The sequence below is a fragment of the Diceros bicornis genome, chromosome 9, assembly GCF_020826845.1.
Source record: "Diceros bicornis minor isolate mBicDic1 chromosome 9, mDicBic1.mat.cur, whole genome shotgun sequence".
Classification (NCBI taxonomy): Eukaryota; Metazoa; Chordata; class Mammalia; order Perissodactyla; family Rhinocerotidae; genus Diceros; species Diceros bicornis.
The window spans coordinates 17,948,192-17,972,057 of NC_080748.1; the positions used below are offsets into that span (position 1 = coordinate 17,948,192).

The 23,866-nt window shown below is 34.5% G+C and overlaps 1 protein-coding gene across 6 annotated transcripts in view; it reads left to right on the forward strand.

Annotated features, from left to right (window-relative positions):
- Positions 1-23,866, forward strand: part of NBEA (neurobeachin) — a 696,720-nt gene that overhangs the window by 445,042 nt on the left and 227,812 nt on the right. For all 6 annotated transcript variants that reach the window (XM_058547999.1, XM_058548001.1, XM_058548000.1 and 3 more), the window contains one exon: positions 22,111-22,235. In XM_058547999.1, the coding sequence (XP_058403982.1) occupies positions 22,111-22,235 (125 nt within the window). The remainder of the gene's footprint in view (positions 1-22,110; positions 22,236-23,866) is intronic.

Consider the following 23,866-nt stretch of genomic DNA (forward strand, 5'->3'; position numbering starts at 1 on the left):
TTGAGTATGATGTTCCTAGGTGTGATTTTCTTATCTTTATCCTCTAGGGGATCACTCAACTTCTTAAATCTGTAAATTTATATCATTCCAAATGTGGGAAGCTTTTGGCCATTATTTCTTGAAATATTTTTCTGTTGTACTCTTTCTGTTTTGGGGACTCGAGTTGCATGTATGATGGACCTTCTCATGTTGTACTACAGATACCTAAGGCTCTGTTAATTTTCTTCAATCTTTTTTCTCTTTCTTCTTCAGGTTGGATAATTTCTGTTGATGTATCTTCAAGTTCACTGACTTTCTCTGTATTTCCATTCAACTATTTAACCTATCCAGTGAATTATTATTTCAGACATTTTGCCTTTGCATTCTAGAATTTCCTTGTGGTTGTCTTTTACATTTTCAATTTCTGAGATTTCCTATCATTCATTATATTTTCCTTTACTTCATTATAATAGCTACTTTAAAGCCCTTGTCTAATAATTCCAACACCTGAATCATCTTGTGGTTGACATCGATTCTTGAGAATGGGTCATATTTTTCTGGCTCTTTGTTAACTTTTTTATTGTATCGCAGAAATTGTAAGTGTTATGTGAATGGAAACTCTGGATTCTGTTACATTCCTCCAAGGTGTGTTGGTATTATTGTTTTAGCAGGCAGTTAACTAGGTTAGACTCAAACTGTAAACTCTGTCACATCTACAGTGGGCTGTGGCTCAGATCTTAGTTCAGACTGCTTTTGTCTGTGTTGTTCATACATAGTTCAAGAGCCAGCAAAAGACTTCAACAGAGTTTAAACACAGGATTTGGCATTCCCCTTCTCAGACACTCTTTTCCATGCTTCCCACCTCACTCTCCAGCATCCCTGTTTACCTCAAGCTTCTTCCCCTTGTTCCTCTGTCTAGAAGCAGGCTTTCTATCAGAGTTTTGGTCACTTGCACCATTGCTATGACTGCAGCTGCCCTCAAGATAAACCCTCAAAAATGAAGAACTCAGGCCTGGCCCAGTGTTGTAGTGGTTAAGTTTGCGTGCTCCACTTTGGCAGCTGGGGTTCACAGGTTCAGATCCCATGTGCAGACATGCACACCACTTATCCAGCCATGCTGTGGCAGGCGTCCCACATATAAAGTAGTGGAAGATGGGCACAGGTGTTAGCTCAGGGCCAAACTTCCTCAGCAAAAAGAGGAGGATTGGCAATAGCTGTTAGCTCAGGGCTAATCTTCCTCACCAAAAAAAAAAAAAAAGAGAGAGAGAGAGAAGAAGACCTCACTCTGTGTTGATTATTTCCTCAAGTTATAACTCTCCTCCAAAATCACACTGTTTTTGTTTACTCTCTACAGCTTTCAAGTTGTTTTTGTTTCTATTTTGCTCAGATTTTACAGTTGTTATCTGTGGAAGATTCAATTTTTTGGGAGCTTACTCTCCCAAACAAGAAGCAGAACTCCCAACTAGGGGTGATTTTTCATTTGTTTCTTTTCCTCACCGCTCCTCCAATACCCCTCCCTCTGCCTCTTTATTATATCAGCTAGTCCTATTGGCTCTATCTTTAAAATATAACCAAAATCTGAGCTCTTCTCTCCGGTTCCAATGCTATCTACCACCGTTGTCTCCATCTTGACTTCTCCAACTTCCTCCTAGCCTGCTTTTCAGCTTCCACTTTAACCCTGTACCATTTTTAGCTCACACAGCAGCCAGAGTGACACAAAGTATAAATCAGATCTTATTACTACTCCTTTCTTAAAACCTTCCTAAGACTCCTTCAAGGCTCTAAATTATCCTATCCTTCCTAATTTCAGAACACATTTGATCTTATTTTCTAAGCTTAAGCCACACTAACATTCCTTCGGTTACTTACGCATACCAAGCTCATATTCAACGTAATGCCTTTTTAGCTAGCTGTCTCTACTGTCTAGAATGCTTTTACTTTTATCTTTGGGTGGCTGGACCCTTCTCATTACCAAGATATCAGCTCATTTGTTACCTTCTCAGAGAGGTGTTCCCTTAACATACTGTATGTAATATTTCTAGTCATTCACTATCCCATAACTAAGCTTTATTTTCTTCATAACTCTTATCATTACCAACTTTTTTTTACTTTTTTACATACTTATTGTCTGTTTCACTACATGAGAATGTAAACTCCATGAGGGCAGAGACTTTTTCAGTCTTGATCATTACTGTATCCCTAGTTCCTAGAAATAGTGCCTGTTCTAGAATAGGCATTAAATAAGTATGTGTTTATTGAATACTGAACCTGCTGGTTGGGCTTGGTATATGACTTCTTGAGCCTGCCTTTCCTTATCTATGAAATCTGGGGTTAATGCATGTCTCATAGAACAGTTGTAAGGATTAAAGGATATGCTTAAAGAATAGAATATGGTGCCTGACTCATATTTGGTACTCCGGAAACATTAGCTCAATGCGAGTCACCAAAAAGAAAAGAGAGACATGCAGCATGCCCTATTTTTTTCAGAGCAAGAAAAATGATATATTTTTTAAAGGATTGTAACACAACCTTGAGAAAAACAATTAGGGGAAAGAACTTGAAAGTTCAGAATATCAAAAATGATCAGAAAACTTCATACAAGCCTGGAGGCTCTATGTAATCTGGCTCAATCCTTCCTCCTCCTACTACCTCAATCCATAGTAACCTTTCTTTTTCTGATTTTTACCGTTTCCAGTTTGGAATTTATAGTCTGCAGAGTTCCCTGGGGATATTTGAATGGGATTCAAATTATGGGATGATTAAAGCAATTACAAATCTCATTGAACCAAAATTCATTTATCCATTCAACCTTTTATGGAACACACCAATGTTAGGAGAAAAGGAGAAAATCACAAAGAAACCATTATTATTAGAGTTGGAAGTTTTAGGGTTATTTTTTTTTCAGTGTGGCTGTATCATGGGGTCAGTACCTCTCCTTTCCTCTTTCACCTGGTACATCCCCCTTTATCCTTTAAAGGCTATTTTTAGTTCATCTCTCCTTGATCTCTCAAGCAAAATTCATAAGTCCTTCACATGTGCCCTTAAAGCTCTTCATTAAAACATCAATTACACATTGTATTGTAACTGTTTATATCTTTGTCCTCCTCTCCACAGGACTGTAAGCTTCTCAAATAGAAAATACTCTTTACTAATCTTTGTTGGCTTAACTCCTAACACAGTTAATCGAGCATGGTAGTCACTAAAAGCAGGTGCTGTAACAAGCACTCTTTCTAAGCTCTGGAGATACAGCAATGATCAAGATAGGAAAGGTCTCTGCCCTCGTGAGCAAGTGGGAGGTGGCATGAATGAGCTAACATACTGACCAGCCCCTGGCTCATAGTACATAATATTTTTAAATGAAGAATCACCATATCAGTGACAGCATATTCCAAAGTATGATCCAAGGGCTCTCAATAAGTGTTACTTGAGTAAAGTCTTACATGGTCAAATGAGTTTGAGAGGTTGAGTTAAAAAAAATTAAACAATTTTATTTCATGCACATTTCCACTTATGTAGAAAACTCTTCACCAGAGCCCCTAAACATCTGTGAATTGAGTCTTTCTATATGGGACCATATTCTAAAACATTTGTTAGTAGTCTCTATCTCTATGTTGAGACAGTTGTAAGAGAAAAGCTTCTTGGTGTTTTGCACAGGGTTATTGCCATCTTTAAACAGTTCATTAATCAATCATATCTGTCTATTGCTTTAGAAAAAATATGCTTTAAGGAGAAGACAAAGGTCATTTATTATCAGCTAAATTCTACATCATTTTATCCTCATTATTTATATTTAGATTAAAAAAACTTCTGTTGAAGGTCAAATCAATGGATATGGATTGGTGAATTATGAGCTGTGCACTGAGTTTTCTAGTCACGTTTTTATGTCATTGTTTTAAGGACATAAGCTGCCTTTATGTAAAAGATGAAGTATGAAATTGATTAAATATTGAGTAGCAACCATCCATCTGTAGTTATAGGATGCATATGTGTGTATAGCAAATCTTATTTTTTAACATGTCCTAATTATTAAATTTACATGAACTATTTAAATTTTGAAAATTGAGTCAAAATAAACAAAAGTAAAATTTTATGAAGGAAACTTATCTAAATTTGGAAAATAGTTTAAAACCACTCCAAAAATGAGCAAGAAAAAATTCAAATATTACATTTTACTTGAAATTTAATTTAAATATAATTCTAATAACTGAGGCATGATTATTGAGGTGAATGTTTAAATATACTTAAATTATATAAGCACATGTGCTATGCTACCCTTTAGAAAAACATTTCATACCTGAACACTAAAAATGAATTCAAAATTAAATTTTATATTTAAATACTGGTTTTAAAATAATTACAAAATCATTCCTCTATTGTGAATACAGATTTTAAAAATATTTATCTACATTAATGAGAATTAGGGGTAAAAATATAATAAAAGATGCTGTATGGGTACTCAGCTAGTAGGTGCTTTTCTTTCTTGTCTATGATTATTATAGGACTGTTAGTGTGGCAAATATAAATCAGGCAGAGAAAATTACTTTTAAAAATGGTTTTGTATTTTTAAGGACTGATATCGATAGGAAAAGAACCAAAGCAGAGGGGGTGTAGGATTTGGTTGTTTTCTGCATGGACAAAACTAAAAGTGTCAACAAAGTTGTGAGCTTTGTAAATAGAAATTTAATTGTAAAACTAATAAGCATACTTTTTCAATTAGCTTAAAGGTAAAAGTGTTAGGTAACTTTTTTTTGGATAGAAACATTTTTCTTTGGCATGCCTCGTAAACATCAGAAAGAATCAAATACAAATGGACCAGCTTGCGTTTGATTACTGAAATGATTGTATGGATAGCCTAAAGCAGACTTCACAAAGGCAGACTGAATTGTCACCATGTTCTCAATTTACTGTGTTATATTTTCCTGTTTGGGTTAAATATGTTGCTGGCAAATCATTCCCTCCTACAAAGGGATGATAAGCTACTAAAGAAGTAATACTTTTAGTTGCATTGGCAGTGGTTTAATAACTTCTTCCACCTCAGTGTGTATTAGTGGAAAGGCCGAATAGGCCACATATGGTTTTGTTAAAATTCATAAGCATATTTAATAATTAGTAGCTTTGTTCTGCCTTTCAAGACTTGTCTCTGTCGTAATTATATTTTAAATTAAAATTTGTTAAATCTAATTTTATCACATGAAAACACCATGAGAGAACAGTCAAATTAACAAATATTATTGCATACCTATTATTTGCAAACACTGTTCTAAGTACTGTGGGGTTGCAAAGCTGCATAAGACAAACATCCTGACCTCTCATTTACAATCTAGGAAGAGAGTCAGGATGTAAATACAAGAGGTGTTAAATGAGAAGTTGAGCTCCACCAAAGTACAATAAAATATTTAATTGCCAAATTTATAAGCGAGGATATTTTAGAGAGAAGAATGGCATGTGATAGAAACTAAACATGAGAAACATAGCAAAGAATAATATACAATTACTTGCTAGTTGGATAAGCATGAACATTTTACAGAGGAATAGCGTGTAAGTAGGAATGAACGGCACAAGTCTGGGGGACAGTCTGAGGGGAGTTGAGATTCTAAACGTGATAGGGGTGATGAAACTGGAAAGAGGGTCACTGCAAAGCAGGATAAAAGGTTTACTTCTGTATATCTATCACCTCAGTTAAGTGTTGCATTAAAAAATGTTAGCCCTTTAAAAAACACATGTGAATTTCTGGAAAACTTATTGTTTTAGTTTGAATGAAATGCAAAAATTATATGTACTTTAGTTTGTATAACAGCTGATATAATTACTATTTATTGGTGGACCTTTTGCAAGCACTGGGTGAAGAGCATTAATAAGGACTGTTACTCCCACACAGATAAAAAGACTAATGCTCAGACAAGTTCTCATTCACCTAGTGAGTGGCAGGGCTGGGATTTGAACCTGTTTCTAACTATTTTTCCTCCTGCTGCTGTTGCTGCTTACTTACATCTACCAGACACTGGGCTAAATGCTACACGCGTTCCTTACAACGGTTCTATGAAGTAGGTTTTATTTATCCCCATGTTATAAATGAAGGAACTGAGGTTTAGAGAATGTAATAGTGAAAATTATAAACGTAACAATTTTCACTAATACCAGGCTTGTAAATATATAACTAATAAGATACCTTTTATGTGAAATGTTTTATGGGATTTAAAAAACATTTATTTAGCAGTAATAGATATAATTTTAAAGATAATTGAAAATTTTTCAATTTCGCATAAAGTATTCTTCAAAGTTAAGTAAATCCTTTTCTGTGGGGTTTTTTGTGGTGATCAATTTCTGAAGTCTTATGGGGAAGAATTTTTAATTATAATTTCTAAAAATATTTAAGCCTGTTCCCCACAGCGGTAATTATTAGGATGAAAGAATATCTATTTTCTTCAAGTGAGATAATTGCTGAATAGAATTAGACGTTTCACAAGTAATTTTACAATTTTCTTAATTAAGATTAAAGTAATTATTTCTGCCCTAAGCTTGCTTTAAATTGAGAGTCTAGCTCTACTGGAAGAGAAAAAAAGGGGTGTCTCTGAGCTCTAAAATGCTTTGTATGCCATTGCCAAAGAAAAAAGAGTCTGAGTCAGAAGAATAGTTGGTTAAAGATGCAAAGACAGAGTGAAAATTCAATTCAACATTTGCTAATCATGTGGGTAAGAGAGACCTCACCGAATTAAATTCTTTTTGTTTGTTTGTTTTGGGAAACTATTTCACTTCTCTACCTTCCAGCCTTGCCCCCTTGTTTAATTCTTCATAATATTGAAGCCACTTTTTTTTCAAGTGTTAATAGTGAAAAGTATTTTAAATTGTCTCTTAAACTGTGTCACCATTAAAACCTTTCCATTCACTGCAATCAAATCTTTTGTATAGGGTCACACCTGGTGACCTCTTTAAGAAGCTAACGCATTACAGGAAATGAGTTGGCAATGTGCTGGTGGGGTGGCTCTTCTCCTTCAGCTATAGATTAAGGGAAGCTTAAGAAACAACTGTACTGCTCTGTCTGGACACTCAACTTCTAATTTTGTTCCTCTTCTTTTAGTTGAGGTTACGAGTTTACAAACATTGTAAATATTTTGTGAGAATTGAGCCCAGTTTCCTGGACAACACACTTAAAATTGCTGCTCTTGTCTTCCAGTAACGTATAGAACCTGCCCACATGCTGCTGCGCTTATTTTCCTAATCTGTCATTTTCACATTGAAAACTATCCTTTAAAGACCATAGAGCCGCTTTATTGCTTGTGATACCGACAAACCAGGCTTATAGGGAGTAGTGGCGCACCTAAAAGGGAAAAGGAGAGACCCAAATATTTTTTGTTCTCAGAAAACTGCTTTCCCTGAAGAAAACAAAATAAAATAAAAAGCAAATTAAAGAATCAAATAAAACATCCAGTACTCTATGAGGATACTTTACTTTCTACAACAATCAAAAAAAAAGTCTTAAAAGCTCTCTGATGTGATTAATTATTTTCAGGACAGAATGAAGGTTTTTTTCTTGAATGGTTTGCTCTGCCCTCTATCAAATAGGCATGCATCCACCGTCACACTTACAGGACAAATACACACCCCTTTAAAATTACTGAATAACATTAACCTGGTTTTTCAAAGCTCACTGTGAATAAACTAAGAGTTTTCTTGTGTAGTATATTTTATGATGAAAGGTTTTACATTTATGTTATATGACTTAGATTACATTATCATACTTTAACCAAATGATACTACCTTTTCCTCTTTCTGATATAAAAGTAAATTAAGAGCAAAAGTGATATGAAGAAATACAATGGGATTGTCGCTACAATAAACAAAACAAGGGGAAAGGAAGGCAGAGGGTAGCAGAAGCTGCAAATGGTCTTGTAGAGAGAGCAGCAACATAAGCAAAAAGTTAGATCATAACTCAGGTGTAAATAAGAAACCCATATTGGAAACAAAATTTTAGACAAGGAGTTTACTTTCCTACTCACTCTCTTTTTCACGTCTTTAGCTGTTTGATTTGGTTGCTAAGAAAACTTTTCTCATTATTAAGTATAGCTTGTGCACTCTTACCCTACACTTTAATGATATTCACTGTTTTTTCGTGTAAAGCTTCGTCGTAGTTAATGGAGAACCTTGTTCAATACATTCATTAATCACGATCTCCCTCTACTGTGAATCCAAAATGTTTCAGAGAGTTTCTCAAGAATCATCATTCACAGTAACTGCTCCTCACTGATACACATGGGAACAAATGATGTAGCCAATAAGTTTGATTGCATCCGCAGTGGTGTATTTAGAATCTTGGTTATGGAATCCTGTCTTTCCTTCCAGGTTCAGTAATCATGTAGAGAGGGAACAAACTAGCTTGGCTTAAAAAGACTGGGCTGAAACTAGGATTTGGCTTTCTAAACTATGACTTTAAAGTGTCAGAATGTGAGAGACACTTTTCAAAGACAGGAAGGATGCATTTTTTAGGAGCTTCACCAATCAATTTATAATTTAAATTAACAGATAAAATACACAACCTCAGGTTAGAAGAATGGAAATGCGTCAGAGAAAGAAGACTTTGGAAGAAGTGCCCAGTAATGTATAGGAAGAGAATCAGAACAGTATTAATGGCTTAATACATCAAATGTGTATGTGTATATATATATAGTTTGGATAAGATACATAAAAAATATATATATAGATATATATATGCTATATAAGATATATAATGTGTACATGCGCTTATAGCATTGAGATAATACGTATTGCTAGGATTGACTATAAGCACGCAAGACATGTTACATAAAAGGCTGATGATTTTGCTTGTGGAGGAGAACTAAGAATGCCAATAAATACAGAATTCATTTGCCTGACATATTTTGTAATCATGTTTCACCAGCATACTCACACCTGTGTACTTGTACATTCACTTATGCAGTAAGTCAATTCCCCCATTTTTATTACTGTATCTCATTTCTTTCCTTCTTAACACATAAAAAATTTTAATTATGAATTTATTAATTTATTTATATTATGAAATAGACTGAAAGCTGCACAAAGGCAGGAATCATGTCAATGTATTTGTCCATGAATACCTAGTACTTAGCTTATAGCCTGGCTCATAGCAGGTCTTCAGTAAATATTTGTTGACTAAGTGAATGAACATACACAACACACACAGCATTCTAGTATTTCGGAGTTATTATTTTTCATTCAGAATAATTAGTTCTCTGGTTGTAGGGAAGCAGGAAACAGCTGTGCTAGGGCTTTCAGTATAATATCTTCAAGACAGTCCATTTCCTTGGTTGCTTTCTTTACAGTTAGAGGCAGTATAGCATGAGCTAGGAGGTCAGGTGCCCTGAGGACAGATACTCATTCTGCCACCTACTGGTTGCTTAATCTTGGGCACATTACTTAACCTCCATGTGCCCCCATTTCTTCATCTGTAAAACAGGTTAATAACAGTACTTATCTCAAAGGGAATTTATGAAGAGTAAATGAGTTAATAGATATACAGTGCTTAGAAAAGTATCTGCAACACAATAAACTCTCAGTAAATATTGGCCCTTCTATAAGTATTATTATTCTAGGAACTTACAGAATTCTTGGGTTAGATTATACTGCAGTGACATACGACCTTCAAATCTCAGCAGTTCAACGCAAGAAAAGTTTATTTCTCCCTCATACTGCATGTCCTGCATGGGTCTGCAGGGAAGCTCTGCTCACTAAAGCCACTCAGGGGTGCAAAGTGATGGAGACTCCATGTCAGTGCATATTTTCTTGATTACTACAGTGGGAGGAAGGCAACATGGCAAATTGTTTATAGGCTCTCAAAACTTTTGTCTGGAAGTGACTCACTTCTGCTCACATTTTATTGGCTGAGCGAAGTCACTTAGGCATGCCTTATTTCAAAACCGATGGAGTACTATCTACAATCTGTTCCAAGGAGGCGAGGATACCAGTTTTTAACTATTAGTCTGTCAGGTTAATATTTGTGTATTCATTTGATCTTGGTAGAGTTAGAAATCATGCACAAAGGTCCTGACCTCAATGATTACCACCAATTCTTTAGCCAAGTAGAAATTCAAGTTCTCGTTATATTTTGAGTATGTTTTTAGCAAAATATTCCTTTGTTCCTTTCATTCTTTACTCTGTTTCATTGGATAGTTTTTGTTACCAAATACCAGGTAACCAATTAATAGTTCAGTCATGCTTTACCAAGTAAATTCAGTTTTCCCCCCAGCTTATGAAGGTGATCCGTTCCTGGAAGGGGAGGAGGGATCCCTTTTAAGAAAATTGAGTGCATTCTCATAAGTCTAAAATGTAATTATAAAAAAATTTCATGGAGAATAATTATGATTTCCTGAACTCTATTTGTGCTAAAATAACACCAAAATCCATTTAATGAACACCATTACATCAATAGTAACATTAATTATCATAATAGAACCTAACTGGGGATCTTCCCTTCATTAATTACTGGCTGTTTACCTACTCTTTTCCAGCAATTATGCAGTGTACTTATAAAAACCACACTCATGAACAAAACATACGTATGATAGTCAGTGTTTCTGTAATTTAGTCATGAAAGGCAAAAACAAAGCTATAAAGACCAGAATAAATAAATAAATGAAAATAATACATATGATATCATATTCACACTCCTAGTTGACGTCACTAGAGGTATCATGCATGAGATTATAAACTAGCAACTGCAAGCAGAGCTTTGGTGCAGACTGATTACCTGTACAAGTGTGGAGATGATAGCACGGTGGCTCCCTAAGTGTTGACCTGGTTGCTCTCCAAGTGCAGGAAATCTAAATTAGCCCTCCTTTGTGAAAAGAAATGCTTGTCAACCTAACTTAGCGTAGTAAATGAAATTCTCAGAGCACTCAAAATATACTGACATAAATAGGCATAGCACAGAGGAAAATTTTGTGATCCTGCTTACAAATTATTAATAACAGTCACATCTAGAGTTACTCTTAAATAAAACTTATTAGAGGAGTCTCTATTGTTCTTTTCTGGAGTGGCTCACATTACACAAGAATATGACAAAGTATATCTTAGTACGCTGAAATATTAAATAGAGTCATAGAGGGGCAATTTAGTTAAAGAGTCTATGGGCTTGTATGTTGATGAATTTCAATGGGTAAACAGAGTGAAGAACGTGAGTGAGAAAAAAAGAAAAGGAATATATCTTATTATATACCTTATGCTGCTAGAATGTATCTTCAGCACTAAGAACATTGCCTAACACAGGATGAGTGTTCAGTAAATATCTTTTTGAATGGAAACATCGAAGGAAGGAGAGAAGAAAATAGTGAGTAGAAGTTTGAACAGAAAGCAGGGTGATGATTTCCTAGATCGGTAACCTGGCCCAGATGCCAAATATAGTGGTGTTGGAACATAAGCCTTTCGCAGACACATTCTACCCACAGAAGAACGTCTAATGGCTCTTGACTTGCTGGTAAACAGCATTATCCACCAGAAAAATGAGGACACAAAAAGAGAATTATTTATATACTATCTAACAATATTTCTAAACATTTTTGGATAAGAACTATTTTGAGAAAAATTTTATTAAAACTGTGGACCTCTCCCCCAAAATACATATGTACATATCCCACACAATTTTGCATACCATGTCAGGAGCTTTGTGGACCCATAAAACTCATCCATGGGTTAGTGATGAGTAAATTACCCCATTTTTTTTAATAATGGGAATGCTAGATAGAAGTCATACAGGAAAGCAGATTTCAAAAATTTCAGGAAAAAAAGTATAAATCTCACAGCCAGAAATTCAATAAAGAAATCACTTTCAGTAGTTATGAGAAGTTTTAAAAACGTAATTGTGAAGATATAATGGAAACGCCAACAAAAAAGAAACCATTGTGGGTGAAAAACACATATGAAAAAAATGTAAAGAACACAAGTGCAAAGGAATAACACGAAACTGAGACAGATGTTAGGAAGAGCAACCCAGAAGGAGCAGAGGTGTAGTCTACGAAGCTATTAACTACTAACATTAGTTATATTAAACCCCTCCATCAAGTCCCACAATGGCAGGGAAAAGTCAGTCTTTCTCTCTGTTGATCCAGAAGTCCACAGTAGGTGCAAAATATTACTTTAAGTTTTCTGCAAATTAATTAGCCTGTATAATCAACCTCTTCTGAACTTCCTCTAGTCCCATCTGTCCCTGGTCTTTGTCCCTTCTTCTACCCTTTGCTTTCTCCTCCACTCTTCGGGAATATGGCTTCTCCCAGATTATACAAGGCCAGAGCCACAGAAAGGCTTATACGGGCCTCTTGTGGAAGAGTTTTCTTGGATCAATATAATCTCCACATTTCTAGGGACCTCATTTATTAGGGTTTTAAGACTATCAGAATGGAACATCTATAAAACAAACCAGTATTTTTATTGCTAGTATTGACCATCTCTCAGTAAGTAATTACACTTAAAAAAATAAAATAGAAGTCACTGTTTCTGCTGGGGTTGGAGAAAGGAAGGAAAAAAATGACAGAGTGGTGAAGAGGCTAGAAAACTACTTCTTGCCACACTGTAGTGGATTTGGGAGGGGGCAACAGGGAAGGTACTGCTGGCACACTTTGGAAGTTCAGAGGCACCATTCCCATCACAGTCTAGGTGAATGATACCCATGGGATCTGCCTATTGCTTGGGGACTAACAGTTATTTTAGAAGATGATGCAAAGAAATCACAACTCTCAGTACCTATTGTTATTTCATCTATACTCAGTTCCAGTATCTTTAAACTAAACACAAACAAGCATGGTTCAGGAGGAACAGGAGCCTCTTTAAAAGAGTTTATTTCTGTTTAAATATTGAAAACCCCAAATATAATCGAAGACTGACTGTCAATAATCTAAGATAATTTCCACATAGAAAATGGGAAAAATACCAGAAGAAAAAAATCAGAGAACAAATATCCAAAGTTTCCCAAACCATACCCCTGCCCCTCCAAAAAGAAGTGGGGGATGGATTTAGGATTTTAGAAACTGCAGATGAATACTGTTCATTGTTACTTTTACTTAAATTTAATGTTATGAACCAAGAAGTGTATTATTTACTTGTTTAATTTGCATGAGGACTTTTTTCAGTCTGAAAAGGTAAAGGAGAAACATAATTTAAAATAGAACAAAACACTTAGAAAAGAAATTTGAAATGAACAGGATATTGGTGGATTTTGACATTAACAATTGTGATTTTTTTTTAAGTAGGTATGACAGAATACAATTTTTCCAAATCACAATTTAAACTAGTTTGTGATATTAGAGAAAAGAAGGACTTCCATTGAGATGCATCATTTACTCTGTCATTTATTAATTGAACTTGGTTAATAGCTGTTATGTGTCTCTCCAGTATAGGAGGGAATAAGCAGGCAGTCAAAATTGAATGTGTCCAGGGCCAGCCCCATGGCCTGGTGGTTAAGTTCGGCTCACTCTGCTTCAGCAGCTCTGGTTCGGTTCCTGGGCACAGACCTGTACCACTCATCATTAGCCACGCTGTGGTGGTGACTCACATACAAAATAGAGGAAGACTGGCACAGATGTTAGCTCAGGCCAAATCTTCCTCAGGAAAAAAAAAAAAATTGGATGTGTCCTCCTCCCCCACAGGAAACATAGAGAAAAGTGATGCATTCCTTATCATTTTCCCTCCCAATACCATACCTGACATCGGTTGTCTCATAGGCAGTATTCTACCATAAGTGTCCATAAATATTGCTGGTTGACTGAGTATAGGTACTTGATTTGATCCCCAAATTAGGCTAGAAAGTAACCCAAGGAGTAAGGATCCAAGATTACTCTTTATGCAGGTTTTTTAAGGCAATAGAGATAGCAAAGGAAAAGTTTGTTTTTCATCATTAAAAGTAAATAAATATCACGGAAATATAGGATGCTGAATTTGGAAATTAAAAAAAATAATTTGTATAACTTCGTTATATGTGTGAGTATAGAAAATGTTACATATGTATTGAAGTCTTGATATGGTGAAGACATTTTTTAGTTGAACTTTATTTTGAGATAATTGTAGATTCACATGCAATTTAAGAAATAAGACAGAGAGATCCCATGTGTCTTTTACCCAGTTTTTGCCAATGGTAATGTGGTGCAAAACCATAGTACAATATAGCAACCAGGATATTGATACAGTCAAGGTACAGAACATTTCCATTATCACAAGGATCCCTCATGTTGCTCTTTTATAGTGGCACACACCTCCCTGCTGACTTCACCTTTTCCTTAACCCCTGGCAGACATTAATCTGTTATTCATTTCTGTAATTTTGTCATGTCAAGAGTGTTATACAAATGGAATCATACTGTATGTAAGCTTTGTGGACTCTTTTTTCATTCAGCCTAATTCTGTGGAGATTCATTCAGGTTGTTGTGTGTATCAATATTCCATTTCATTTTATTGCCAAGTAGTATTCCATGGTAGGGATGTACCACATTTGTTTAACCATTTACCTATTAAGGACATCTGGGTCATTTCTAATATATGGATATTACAAATAAATCTGCTATAAACATTTTTGTATATGAGTACATAGAGTGACTATACTATTTTGCATTCCCACCAGCAATGAATGAGTGATCCAGTTTCTCCATATCCTCGCCATTGAGTGATGTCATTGTTTTTTATTTCAGCAATTCTGATAAAAGTGGACTGATATCTCACTGTGGTTTTAATTTGCCTATCTCTAATCACTAAGGATGTTGAACATCTTTTTCTGTGTACGTTTGCCCTCTGTATATCTTCTTCAGCGAAATGTCCCACGTCTTTTCTCATATTCTAATTGTGTACTTCGCTTTTTACTGTTGGGTTTGAGAATTCGAGTCCTTTTTCAGATATGTGGTTTGCAATTATTTTCACCACATACTCTTTACATCCTCTTAACATTCTTTTGTAAAGCCAATATTTTTAATTTCTATGAAGTCCTGTTATCAATTTTTCCTTTGATGGCTTATGCTTTTGGTTTCAGTGTCAAGTCTAAGAACTCTCTACCTAGCCCTATCCCAAAGATTTTCTCCTTTTTTTCCCTAAATTTTTTATAGTTTTAGAATTATTTATGTTTCTGATCCATTCTGAGTTAATTTTTTTATAAGATGTGAGATTTAAGTCAGGGTTTACTTTTTTGCCTATGGATGTTCACTTGCTCCAGCATAATTCATTGAAAAGCTATCTTTCCTCTGTTGAATTGGTTTTCCAATTTCCAAAATCAGTTGGGCACAATTTGTGTGTGTCTATTTCTCATTTCTCTATTCTGTTTCATTAATCTGTGTGTCTGTCCCTTGGCCTTGTCACACAGTCTTAATTGCTGTAACTATAAAATGTCTTGAAATCAGGTAGACTGATTCCTCCCACTTTTATCTTTCTATTATATAAACTTTAGAATAATCTTGTTTGTATTTACTAAAACTCTTGCTGGAATTTTGATAGGAATTATATTAAACTTGTTTATGAATTTGGAGAGAATTGGTATCTTTACTGTATTTAGTCTTCCAGCCCATGAACATGGTATGCCTTTCCATTTTATTTAGATATTATTTGATTTCTTTCATCCGTATTGTGTAGTTTTCATTACACAAGTCCTATACATGTTTTGCTAGATTTATACCTAAGTATTTCTCTCTTTTTTAGTGATTTTAAATTTTATTTTTATTGAGTGTCCATGTGTTCATTGCTAGCATATTGAAACACAATTGATATTTGTATGTTTATCTTCTATCCTGTGACCTTGCTAAACTCATTTATTAGATCTAGGAGTTTTTGATAGATTTTTTGTGATTTTCTACATAGACAGTCATGTCTTCTGCAAATAAGGACATTCTTATTTCTCGCTTTGCTGTCTATATTCCTTTTATTTCTCTCTTTTTGCCTTATTGCATTGACTAGAAATTCCAGTACTATACTGAATTAGAGTAATGAGAGCAGACATTTTTGCCTCATTCCCATTTTAAAGGAAAAGCATTTAGTCTTTAACCTTTAATATAATTTTAGCTCTAGGTTTTTAGTAGATGCTTTTATCAAATTGAGGAAGTTGCCCTTTATTCCTGTTTTTCTGAAGAATTTTATAATCATGAATGGCTATTGAATTTTTTCAAATTCCTTTCTATATTGATTAATATGATCACATGGTTTTTCTTCTTTAGCTGTTAATATGGTGGATTTTGATTTTCAAATGTTGAACCAGCCTTCCATCTCTGGAACAAACTCCACTTGGTCATCATGTGTAATTTTTATTATATATTCCTGAATTCTATTTGCTAATAGTTTGTTAAGGATTTTTCTGTCTATGTTTATAAGGGATATTGGTCTGTAGTTTTCTTCTTTTGTATTGTCTTTGGTTTTTGTATTGGTGTGATACTAGCTATAAAATTAATTGAGAAATGTTTCTTCCTCTTCTAATTTTTAGAAGAAAAATTCTTCTATAAATATTTGATAGAATTTTCCAGTGAAATCATCTGGGCCTGGAGATTATTTTTTGGGAGCTTTAAATAATTTATTAAGTTTCCTTAATATTTATAGAGCTGTTCATATTATCTATTTCATATTGAATGAGTTATGGTAGTTGGTATTTTGTGAGGAATTGGTCCATTTTGTTTAAGCTGTCAAATTTATGTGTGTAGGGCCAGCCCCATGGCTTAGCGGTTAAGTGCGCGCCCTCCGCTGCTGGTGGCCTGGGTTCGGATCCTGGGCGCGCACCGACGCACCGCTTCTCCAGCCATGCTGAGGCCGCGTCCCACATACAGCAACTAGCAGGATGTGCAACTATGACATACAACTATCTACCGGGGCTTTGGGGGAAAAAAAGGAAGAGGATTGGCAATAGATGTTAGCTCAGAGCCGGTCTTCCTCAGCAAAAAGAGGAGGATTAGCATGGATGTTAGCTCAGGGCTGATCTTCCTCACAAAAAAAAAAAAAAAATTTATGTGTGTAGAGTCTTTCATAGTATTTCCTTATTATGCCTTTGATGTCTTCCAGGTCTGTAGTGGTATCCCCTGTTTCATTCCTGATACTGGTAATCTGTATCTTCTCTTTTTTTCTTTGTCAGTTTTATTGTACTTTTCAGAGAACCAGCTCTTTGTTTTACTGATTTTCTCTATTTTTTTTCTCTTTTCAGTTTCATTGATTTCTACTTTTATCTTTATTCTTTCCTTCCTTCTGCTTCCTTTACTCTTCTTTTTCTATGTTCTTAAAGTGGGAGTTAAGTTTATTGATTTGAGACATTTCATCTTTTCCGATTAAGGCATTAAGTACTATAAATTTCCATACCAGTACTGTTTTAGATGTGCCCCACAAATTTTGATATTTTTATTGTAATTTTCCTTCAGTTCAATGTATTTTTTGGTTTCTCTTGAGAATCTTTTTTGACTTATGGATTATTTAGAAGTGTGTTGTTTTAGTTTCCAAGTGTTTGGAGATTTTCCTGTTGTGGTTCTATTTTTGATTTATATTTTTATTCGATTTTTGTAGGAGAACACACTTTGTGATTTCAGTTCTTTTAAATTTGTTAGATTTGTGTTATGGCCTCAGATATGGTCTGTCTTGGCATATGTTTCACAGGCACTTGAAAACAATGTGTATTCTGCTGTTGGTTGGAGTGTTTTAAAAATGTTGGTTGATGGTGTTGTTGTATTCTGCTGTATCTTTGCTGATTTTCTGCCTAGGTATTCTATCACTTGTTGAAAAGAGGGTTGTATATATAAACCCTATAGTTGTATATTTGTCTATTTCTCCTTTCAGTTCTGTGAGGTTTTTGCTTGATCTATTTTGCAACTCTGTTGTTTGGTGCATACACATTTGGGACTTGTATCTTCTTGGTCGATTGACCCTTCTATCATTAGATAAGGTTTTTCTTTCTCTCTAGTAATTTTATTTTCTCTGAAGTATATGTTTATCTAAGATTAGTGCAGCTACCCCTGCTTTCCTTTGATTAGTGTTTGAATGATATATCTTTTTTATCCTTTTACTTTCAACCTGCCTATATTGTTATATTTGAAGTGGATTTCTTGTAGACAACATTCTTTTTGAAGCATTATTTTTTCTTTTCCATTTTTTCTCCGTTTTTTTTTTTTTTTTTCTGCTCTGTTTTGTTTTTTCTGCCTTCCTGTGGGTTATGGGAACATTTTTTTTAAATTCCATTTTGATTTAGCCGCTGTGACTTTTTTTTTAGCATTGTACTGTGTTTGAATATTTTATGAGAAAGCAGGAATTAGAATGATATTTTTGTAAACTTTGGTAATTACATTGAAATGCTTATTATTATTTTATTTGCAATTAAGTCTTTTCTGTAGTTTGAAAAAATAAGTTGGACACAGTTTTATATCTAAAATGAATGCATACTACTGATGCAGAATCAAATGGAGATGTCTAAGTTAGTATAATTCCTGGGACAGTTACAAAAAGAAGAGACTGGAAGAAAGTGTATTACAAACTACATAAAAATGGCAAACGCTGTGCTCTGTGACAAAACAAAACAAAACTATTTGTCTGTTGCATAAAACACATTTCAAAAACAATAAAGTGGATAATATCAACAGAAATTTTTAGTAAATGCATAATTTTAATGTTACTTTTCTGCCTTTAGCCATTCTTCTAGACTAGCTCTGATGGCAACAAATACTTTCATATCCTTCATCTGAAAATATCTTCATTTCTCCTTTATTCCTGAAGGATATTTTCACTGGGTGTAGGGTTCTGGGATGACACTTCCTTACTTTCAGCACATAACAAATATTTTGCCACTTCTTCTGGCCACCATAGCTTTTAATATGAAATATGCTGTCACTCTAATTGTTGTACCTCTGTCAGTAAGATGTCATTTTTCTCTGTCTACGTTTTAGGTTTTTCTTTGTCCTTAATTTTCAGAAGTTTAATTATGATGTGTCTCAGCATGAATTTTTTGTGTTTATCATGTTTGGAGTTGAATCTGCTTTTTAAATGTGTACCTTTGTAGGTTTTTGCAAAATTGGGGAAGTATTCAGCTGTTATTTTTTCAGGTACTTATTTCAGCCCCGCTCTCTTTCTCATCTCCTTCCAGAACTCCAATGACCCAAATGTTAGATTTTAGAATCATAAATCCCTGAGGCTCTGTTCAGTTTTTTAAATCTATTTTCTAACTGTTGTTCAGACTGGGGAATTTCTGTTGTTCTGTCTTCTACTTAGGTAATTCTCTTTTCTGTGCCCTGCATTCTCCTGTTGAGCCCATCCACTGAACTTTTTATTTTGGTCATTGTATTTGTCAGTTCTAAAATTTCCATTTGGTACTTTATATCTTCTATTTTTTTTTGCTGAGACTTTTTGTTTCTTTGCTGGGCTTTCTATTTTTTAATTTGTTTCAAGCATGTTTATCAGCACTCATTGAAGCATTCTCTATTTATCGTTGGTTAAAATCCTTGTCAGAAAATTCTAACATCCCTGTCATCTCAGCATTGACATCTGTTGATGGTCTGTTTACATCCTGTTCAAGATCTTCCAGGTTCTTGGTATGACAAGTGATTTCAGAGTGAAACCTGGACATTTTCTTATTATTTTCTGAGGTATTTTTGTCTCATTTAAACCTTGTGTTTTAGTTAACTTTCTCTGACAGAGAAGTAGGGAGCACTGCCTCTTCACTGCCAGGTGGAGGTAGAAACCTAGGTTCCCCACTTCCCCTCCATTGACATTCAAGGAGGGGTGGCTCCTCATCGCTGCCTGGCAGGGGCAGAGTTCCAGCTCCCCATGTGGCATCCACTGGTGGGGGTGGCCTCATTGCTGTTGGTCCCTGGTGAAAGTCCTGACTCTCCACTATGCCTCCTCTGACACCACGCCTGTGAGGAGAGGGAAAAATGCCTCATTACTGTCCAGTGGGGATGCAAACCAGACTCTCCACATGGTCTCCTTTGACTCCTTGAGGGTGGATGGGGCACCTTGTTACCAGCCAGCAGAGATGAAAGTCCTGGCACTCTAGTTGGCCTTCTGTGATACCACCCCAGTGAAGATGTTAGGGCAACGCATCATCCCTTCATGAGGCTTCATATCCAGGCTCCGCACTCCTCCATTGCTTGTGTAGATAGGGTGGGGCTGGTGTAGATAGTGTGGGGCCTGTGTAGATAGGGTAGGGCTGGTGTAGGTAGGTTGGGGCTGGTGTAGATAGGGTGGGGCTGGTGTAGATAGGGTGGGGCTGGTGTAGATAGGGTGGAGCTGCAATTTCTCTCTGGTGATTGACTAGAGTACAGCAATTGTTGTCTATAAGTTTTCTGTCTTCCTAGGCTAACCCTTTCCTGGTCCTTTGGCTAGAAAAAGCAGGCTTTTGTTGCGGGCTTTTTTTTTTGGCCTGCAACCATTGGCCTATCTGGGTTGCTAGCCCCTTTCCCTCAAGTCTAGGATATATGAGACAAAAAGACAACCCAGGGAACTCATCACTACGTTGTTCCTTAGGCCCCTCGGTTCTTAGCCAGTCTGCCTTCTGCTCTCCACCTTTCAGAGACTTGTTATATTTGTTCTTTATGTAGTGTCCAGAGTTTTTCAGTTGTACTTAATGGGAGGAATAGAGAAAAGTATGTCTATGGTTAGAAATTTGAGAAAATATTAGCTCTGTGGTCTCTCCTGGTGAATTCAGTTACTTAATTTTAGCATACTGTTAAGGGAAATCTTTATAGCAAGAATTTAGCATGGTCTAGCTTAAACCACTAGGATTAGTCTGTATTTGTAAGGAAAGAAGCCATGCTATTTTTAATTAATGACGGAGGTATATACTTGTAACAATTATTCATCAGGTAATCATTATTTTGATAGAAAAATAAAGTTATTATAATTATGATTTTTATGAAAACAGATGTATTAAAATATAATTCAAATGCTTATTTTAACATTTTTATATATCACTTACATTATGTTCTTTTATAATTAAGTTTTAGAAAACAAAATTGTATAGCCGTAAAATCTAAAATATTTTTCAAAAGTAAATCATTGATTTCAATGATTTACAAGTGAAACAATTGTTTTAATTAATTCATTGAATATTTATTAAAAATAGAGTATGTGCCAGACATTATGCTAGGTATAATGATGAACAAAACATATACAGTCCCTGCCTTAATCAGACATAGTGTTCTTTTACAATAAAATATTAAAATGAAATCAAAACTTGTATGAAAGCATTTTATAAGTTTTTATGACTAGTGCTGCTCAGGAAAATTAGAATATTATCTTTTGAGTATATTACTCCAAAAACTATATAGAGAAAAACAGACTTCACAAGCAGTGGCATTTATTACCGATGTTTATTGAAGTTAAATTGAAAACAAAAATGATGTCATGAAATGTTCCATTGATATACAATAAACATATTTCAGTAGTTTCTGAAATATGTCGTGGATTTTTAATATTGGTTTAGAGTATAACATGGTTTATACAATGTTACTCAATGATGGCCATGATTGTTCATGGTTTATATTAGCTGAAAGCTATAAAATCATCCAAGGACTCTGTTAGCGTTGGAATAATAATTTACGAAGACGATTACCACATACTGGAATTTTTGCGGCTCTAATTCAGTATTTATTAATAATGGATAAAATTGCACTTTTCTCAGGTTGCTGTGGGCAATAGGGAATTATTTCAATGAATATTTCAGCACATTATTTTAATCATTGTTCCACCAAATCCAAGTGGGCAATATTTTATAGTTCTTAATTCAGTCTACTAAGAAACCGTGGTCATTAAATTGCAAACTATTTGTAGTGAAGTCTATCTTGTGATTTACCAGCCTTGTTAAAAACAGTGTAAAAGAATGCAAACTGTGCCATTAATACTTGTAATTTGATGCTGCATTTATTACTAAATTCCCCATGATTAACATTTTTAGTAGAAGGAAGAAAATTGGAAAGAAAGCAAAGCTGAGTGTTATAGTGCCTAAAATATGAGAATGTTACTATGTTAAGTTTTGTTCATTTGTAGAGGAAACATATGTATACAAACACAATTGTATACAATATAACTATCTCAAAAATTCTTAATTTTCCAATGAGACCAAAGAAATAAAGCTTTAATTTTATGGAAAAAATGTATTTCCAGTTATACATTGTTATTAATGGTGATTATTGTTTCTTTATTTCCCCATTGTTAGCCAATTGCATGATTTCTGGCGTTTGGATTACTGGGAAGATGATCTTCGTCGAAGAAGACGATTTGTTCGTAATGCATTTGGCTCCACTCATGCGGAAGCATTGCTCAAAGCTGCAATAGAGTATGGTTAGTACCAGTGCTTCTTAAACAAAAATCATTCTGGATATGAGGTGACTCTTTGTGGATGATAATTCTTTTTTTTTCACTAGCCTTTAAAATTCTCCATGTCATAAGTCAAAAATATTCTGTTCTGCTTCATCCATTCAAGGATACTTCAGCATCATTTAAGTTACACTCAATCAACCCGTTATTTCCCCCTCTTGATGTATTTTAGACTCTTTAACTGCTTTTTAATAGATTAAAAGACTCTACGTAGTTGGTTATTATCTAACATTCTACTCATACAGCCTTAAACAAGAGTAAAATCAGTTTCTTTTTCAGTGTCTTTCAAACTCTGGTGACCAAGACCCAAGGTGAAAAAAATATATACTGTTGTAATCATGTACTCAGATTTGTATATTTTTATGTATAATGTGTGTGTGTATGTCTATATACACACATGTATACTATGTGAATATACATATATACCTGAAATATATATACATATGTATACTGTTTGTGTATATACATATATACATGCACATACTTCTGTATTTAATAGAAACAAGTGTCTTATTAATAATTTCGTTGCATGACATTCTCTGTTTTAATCTTGTTCCATTCTGTTCTATTCTCTAAAAAAATAAAGTAAAATAAATCCTGCTACAATATGCCCATTTAAATTCCCAACCCTCCAATGAGTTGCAAATACATCTGAAAAAGACCGTTACACATTAAAGATATCAACTATCACGCTATAGTAGAATTGTTCCCTAAATTATACTTTATAAAATGTACACTAAATAGTAAACAGCAAAATATTTTTTGTAATTTAATACAAATGCTGCTATTTTAGATTGCTGTCCACTAAGAAGCATACACAGAACTATTTGCCTACTGACCCATTTTCAAATGCTCTAACAAGTTTAAGTTTGATTGATCATATCAGAATTTTATAAACCATATACACTCGGAAAATATCATTAATGAACACTATTCATATATTTTTGTTATTAACCACTTTTGTTCTTAGTTACTTGTGTTTTTATTATATTTTCATTTATTTGAGAGTAATAAACGAGCCATCTGTTTTAAAATTTACCATAGTTTATAACATATAATACCATTCAGAGAAAATATTTAATCCTAATAAAAAGAAAAATATGCAAAGCTTTTAAAATTTGTTGTGCAAATAGTCTGTGAATTGTTATACAGTCACGCATCACTTAACAATGGGGATGTGTTCTGAGAAATGCATCCTTAGGTGATTTCGTCGTTGTGTGAACATCGCAGAGTGTACTTACACAAACCTAGATGGTATAGCCGACTGCACACCTAGGCTATATGGTACTAATCTTACGGGACTATAGTTGTATATGTGGTCTGTTGTTTACTGAAATGTTGTTATGCGGCACATGACTGTAACTGGAACTTAGTAAGCCTCAAAGAATAATTAAATAAATACATGAGGATTTCATATGAAACTATTATACTTAAGATAAAGTTACAAAGTAACTTTACAGTAAAAGTAACTACAGGAAAGAATATGCTAGGAAAAAAATTATAGTTGGCCTGTATTGTAGGGGATTTCTTTAAACAACTCAGAAGATTACCTAAGGATTTTAGCACCTAAGGATTTAGCACCAACTTAAAATGAA